The sequence below is a fragment of the Micropterus dolomieu genome, linkage group LG17 (genome assembly GCF_021292245.1).
Source record: "Micropterus dolomieu isolate WLL.071019.BEF.003 ecotype Adirondacks linkage group LG17, ASM2129224v1, whole genome shotgun sequence".
In the NCBI taxonomy this organism is placed as follows: Eukaryota; Metazoa; Chordata; class Actinopteri; order Centrarchiformes; family Centrarchidae; genus Micropterus; species Micropterus dolomieu.
Genome location: NC_060166.1, coordinates 19,287,610 through 19,293,729, shown reverse-complemented (window position 1 = coordinate 19,293,729; position 6,120 = coordinate 19,287,610). Strand labels below are relative to the sequence as shown.

General features: G+C 40.7%; 1 protein-coding gene across 1 annotated transcript in view; it reads right to left on the bottom strand.

The window, feature by feature from the left end:
• Positions 1-292: 292 nt before the first annotated feature.
• LOC123986094 (cytoplasmic dynein 2 heavy chain 1-like) overlaps positions 293-6,120 on the bottom strand; it is a 37,635-nt gene continuing 31,807 nt past the window's right edge. The window contains exons 12-15 of the mRNA XM_046074175.1: positions 2,808-2,917; positions 2,645-2,726; positions 1,524-1,640; positions 293-1,139 (exon numbers count right to left, since the gene is read on the bottom strand). Coding sequence (XP_045930131.1) covers positions 978-1,139; positions 1,524-1,640; positions 2,645-2,726; positions 2,808-2,917 — 471 coding nt within the window. The 3' untranslated portion in view covers positions 293-977. The remainder of the gene's footprint in view (positions 1,140-1,523; positions 1,641-2,644; positions 2,727-2,807; positions 2,918-6,120) is intronic.

The following is a 6,120-nucleotide window of genomic DNA, read 5'->3' as shown; positions in this document are numbered from 1 at the left end:
AATCACCATTTCTTTGGGAACAGACACTGAGGCATTTCATGCCTGTAAAGCCTGTTTCAGCAGATTTGAGTGAACTGTGATCTGTATTGTTTACTGTTGAACAGTTGTGACTGCTGGTAGTGTGTGGTGGAGGGTCAGCCCAGCTCTGAAACACACCTACAAACACACGCACACAAATCTTTCCTGTTTGTGCTTTGATTCTCAAGTTCTACACTAAAACATGATACAACTGAAATGAAATGTCCCAATACTGGGACATGTTAGTGACTACTTTTAAACATTATAACAATAATGACATTTGTTTAATTTTTATTTTGAATAAATATGGTCCAAAAATACACTCAGGCAACAGAATAACTATGAAACAAACATTCAAGGCAAATACTTTGAGCAAAATACATGAAATTTCGATACCGTTGCTTTCTGCACAAGCTATTTACACAAGAAACTAAGAATTACTAATGTGCAGTTTTACACTAATTTATGAAATGTATAAGATGAGTTGAGTAGTGTTTTATGGGACTAACAGTAGGAGAACTCAGAGGTATCAAAGCTTGTTACAGCCTGAGATGTTATTGTTGCTCCATTTGTTGTGTGGTCCATGACGGGAAAAGAAAGGACTTTTTAAGTATTAGTGTTGTTAAATCAAAAAGCAAGTGGCTGCAAAATCAAGTACTTGCAAACTGTTTTCTTGTCCTGTGGTGCTTTCCCTTTTACCGTATTATGCAAATGATAGTGACATAAAGTAACTACGTCTATAAGTTTTTGGTCACCAAGCTAAGTTGCTTACAAAGAAAATTGTGGTGTCGGAATCAGAGCCGGACATTTCAGAACGTTAATAATATGTCCTGTTATTTGCTGCCCCAGTGACATCTGCCTTTCATGAGAATATTATCTTCACCTGAGGCTTCAGTGCTCAACAAAAGCCCCTGTTGTTATTTTCTCTAGGTGCTCGCCCTCACCAAGATGGCATCCTTTCACTGCTGTTTGAGAAAGAGCGCTGCTCCAGTCTGTATCCACTGGTTGGAGTTTGTTCCGCAGGGCAGACAGATGTGCGTAACCACCTTCACCCTCTCTGAGCTTGTGTACAGAGGCAGCCAGATACTCTCCTCTGATGCAGCGGAGTCAGCAGCAGAGTTCTAGGATCACAGAACAACTTAATGAATATATGTACATTTATTGTGTATTTAAGTAGTTTACATTTATTAGAATCATACAATAATGGCAGATGTTTCTCAGCTACTCCTCAACAACTAATCAATGATCAAATCCCAAAGATCCCCATGTGAGTGTGTGTGTCATTCTGCATTTCAATGATAATAACAGTCTAACTGTTACATTTCACATTGAATAGATAAACAGTCTATCACTGTTAGTTTGTGATAATATCAGAAAACATAAACAATCAAACAGAACCACAAAAAAGCCAAGTTTCACACACATCTAAATGTCCGACAGACAGAAAACAAACTTCCCTGGTGAAGGCGACTATGTATGTTGCTGTTTTAAACATAAATCCATACCTGTGAAACCCAGGCCATGTAGCAGGGTGGGACAGCTGACACACTGGGAGAGTCATGTTGATTCTCACAAAGATAAACACCGTCAAAGCTACAACCCTCCAACTGGAGACCTCCAATCTGGAAAAAGAGTGAGAGGGATGGCGTGAGAAGCAAAAGGAGACAACAGCGGTAGGGGCAAAGGCAAAAATAAAACAGTTATTGTAAACTGAGGAGAAAGACAAAGAAAGATATATAGAGAGGAGAGATCATGAGCAGCAGATAACACAGAAGGACAGGATGACAAAGCCAAAACGTGTGGTGAGATATATAGAGAAAGAAAAAGGAAGGGCAAGAGGGCCGGGTGTATGTAAGAGTGAATTCAGTCCAATGACTCAGGGATTTTCCACAGAGGGCGAGACAATAAAGGGAAATCTGGCATCAAGTCAAACATACACACATAGACAACTACTAAATCACCAGGTTCTAGGCAAGAAAAAACAAGAGTGAGTGAGAGACAAATTCAGATAAAGCTACATTGTGTCTGTGTGTGTGTGTACGAAAGCTGATGACTTCATAATCATTATCCCCTTTCTCTTTCTCTGTCAGATGTCTAAGTATTTCCCTTCCCTCCCTGCAGCTGCAGCCTCTTTTTAAGCACCCACACACACCCTTCTCTCTCTGTATATTTTGACTAAGGGCAAGTCAATTGCGCCAATTTTTATTATTTATAACAAATACCTAAAAGCTTTTCTATAGTAGACAATACAATTATATCACCCTTAAATCAGAGCACGAAAGGGAAAGAAATGAAGACTGACAGCAGTATTGTACAGTATGTGTGCTCCCAGTTCTTTAACTGAACGGATTTGTGCAGGAGACCAGAGATGACTCTTATCAAATGGAGTGGACTTGTCTCTAATGGACATGCAACAAAATCTTTGCTTTCTTTCTACTTCTGTTTTCTTCTCTTTTTGGAGAATCTGATCTGTATTCTATTCTTGCAGCCTTTTACTCCATTATTTTCCAATTATCACTCCGCCAGAGTGTGTCTTGTTTATAGTGCCAATATTCTGCAGCTGAATTGGAGCAGTGTGTGTCTGCATGCATGATCTGTAGAAAAGGTGTGCTTGTTGTAATTCTACCTTGACTTGTAGCTTGGCCTGCATAATGGGACTCCTCCACGATGAGACAAACACCAAACTGTCCATAGAACAACCCATGGACCTAAAGCCACAAAAAGATGTTATTAACCGTAGCATGCGTACTCATTCTGTCTCACACAAACCCACATGCATTCAGTGTTACCTGGCAGTTTCCTGTCTCAAAGCATTGAGGAAGGTGTCAGGGTGGAAGAGCTCAGCTAGATCTAGGGTGTCTGACAGAAGAGCCTGTCTGCCTGAACGCTCCACCCAACTCTGGATAGAGAGATATATAGACAAACATACACACACAGAAAGAAACACACACACACGCACACATACACACAGATTAATGAACCAAAAACCTAGCAAATAACAAATAAACACTCAAAGATAACACATAATTCAGGCATAAAATCAGTTTCACACAGAAGTCAGGCAAAACATTTAGTGGATCGATGAAAGATAATGAGAATACACACAATTCTCTTCAGTTCAAGTGGTGAAATCTGACACAAATAGAGCTGGCTCTGAATATTTATATTTACTCTATACTTTATATATTTACTATATTCACTCTCTCACCATGAATAGTTTGGTTACAAAAAATAGAAATAGTCAATGAGAACGTCAATCTGTGAGTGGAATGATGATAATTTCTATCTTTGTGTGTTTGTTATTGAGAGATAAAAAAGGTTACAAAAAGAGAGGGCAAAACATAAAGTCATTAAAAATGTGTAGCGAATAGAATATTTAATGTCCCCTTGTCCTTTTTGCACCTCATCAACAAGCTGATAACATTGGAACCCCAATTACCCGCTAATGGGAACATGAGTATACACTGTACACTTAAACATACACAGGCACATGCATGCACAGACAGTGATGTGTATGTGTATGGCAGATACTAAAAGACCCTGTATGCAGATATAAGAAGACAGTGTGGATCTGTATGACTGGAGTAGGTCCCCGCTAAGCCTTATCCAATGTGCAGATCCAGTCTGCCTTATTCAGCAAAATCTGCTTTGATCAGGGAAGCACTGTGTCACTGTGAAAACTAGTTTGGTTTTTTTTGTCAGCTCAGGACATAACCTGAAATTATATCTCACAATACAATCCTAGCTCTCATTTTCATTTTCCTTTCTTTGTTTCGGGAAATGTTGCAGAGTGAAAAATTTGACAGCCAGGGGTGGAAATTAACTTTTTCGGCTCACCTGCCAAGGTTACTGGTAGATGAAAAAATCCACCGGCCAAAATAATAAATTGCCTTTTGTGTCACATATATATTTGTTTCCGTCCTTTTAATTGAGATAATAAGGTAATATGTCCAGAGGCCAGAGTGAAATCTGAAGCAAAATTATATTATTACTCTTAAATGTACTTAAGACATAACAGTAAATTGTTTTATAAACTTACAAGATGCTCATTACTCATTCAACTAAAATCACCCCTCACTCTTGTCATGCTTTATCATTCAATTCAAACCTCCTCATCTGACTGCTCACTTTCTACAATCCCCCTCTTCTGGCCTCCTGGTTCTGACAGAGTCCCGGTTGTGGGATCAACATTTTTTATACCGTCTATTCTCCTTAATCTCTGACAGTGTGACAGACACTGACTGGACCGCCAACTAGCCAGCTAAAAGCTAAAAACACTCCTAGTACAACTTTTGTAATTAGTAGCTTTCCCGCTGCCTTATTTCACAGGGGTATTGCGCCAATCTGCCAGCTTACTGCACTTTATGAAAGGCATGGTCAGATTTTATCGCCTCTGAGCCGGGAAAGTTGGTGACAGCCAGACAGAAAGACAGAAAGACAGAAAGAACGATCTGTTTGTGAAAAGTCACAGCCGACATGCTGCGGCACGCCGCTGGTTCCTGTAAAGTCGGACCGCTATGTGAAAGCACACATGATTGTGGGATAAAGGCCTTTTCACACGGGATAAAGCTGCAAACTTTTGTTCAGTATGAAGAAGTGAAAGCGACATAAAAGCGGATATTCTCTCCGCGCTGATCTCCGTAAGAAAGCGGCTACAGTCACTCTCCCCTCCCAACTCCTGTCATCTGTCCCATAACGTCTACCCCTTACAAATCTACACCAATCAAACACGTAGTAGTAACATGAAATGAACATAAACAACCACCAATGAATGTCCATAATCCGTGTGTTACACAATTTTAGATACCTTGGTACATCGGGGCTAATTTAAGTGTGACACATAACCAGCAAGAACATTGGTCCGCTGCTAATTACCGCCAAACAGAAATTCTACCCGCCAATGTGGCGGTAAGCCTTCCAACATTTGGCCCCCAAACGAAAAATCCACCCGGTGGCAGGTGTTAATTTCCATCCCTGCTACAGCCAATCATAATATAAGCCTGCATGGCTGCACTGGCCAGATTTAAGTCTTAAGAACTGACCTAAGAATGAAGATCTATTCTGGGCCCTCATTTGCATTTTTTTTAAACAGGTAGGCAGTTTTCTCTAAATCACCATAGAAACTGGTGGATTTGGAGGTCAGGTGAAGAAAACTGCTGACAAATAGAAGTAGAATGAGCAAACATCTGATCCAATCTATATTATAAATGGACTCCTTTTTAGCACAGCATCAGTCTGCACTGGCCTTAAAGATAAATTGGGATGAGCATTATGCCAAGAAAAATATGCACAAATGCAAGCCCATACCCACATGCGCGCGCGCGCACACACGCACACACACACGCACACACACACACACACACACACACACACACACACAGAGGCAGACACACCAATAAATTTGGGTATTAATAATACAGCAAGCAAGTGTGTGCTGGTATGCATATTATTTGTGTGCATATATGTGTGTTTGTGTGCGTGTGAGTGAGTATTTGGGTGTTTTCAAGGTCGTCCTGCGAGTCTGGGGTGCACTGCTGTTCTGTTAACTCTTTATTCTTCAGCAGCTCCACACAGCAGTCACTTTGACCATCTCCGCCTTTATTAGACTGATTAGCTAACAGGACACAGACACACTGCTAACAGAGATATCACTCAGTACTGGTGGGCAGAAATAGACAGTAAAGGACAGTGCAGCCTCCAGATAGACACACACATGAAGACAGATGGGGTGCAGAAAGAAACAAGAGATGGCAGGCTGACACTGAGACGTACACACAAACAGATGGGTAGGCAGGCAGGCTGGCTAGCAGACAGACATATACAGGCAGTGAAGCTCGCCCACACGAATAATGAAAAAAATATTTCAGAGCGTGTGCGTGTATGTGTGTGTTGTAGTCTGCCAGAGCATATTGAGGTAGGCGTACAGTCAGACACAGTGGAGATGAGACGTAGAGGAGTTTCAGCCAGAGCCTTTATTTCCTGGCACCAACCTGGGGCAAACACTTCCCAGAACCACACACTTTTATATAATAATCTGCTTTTATTTATGAAGTGCTTTTTGAAAACAGTAGAATTTTTTAGGCATTATTTTAGTCAACACAT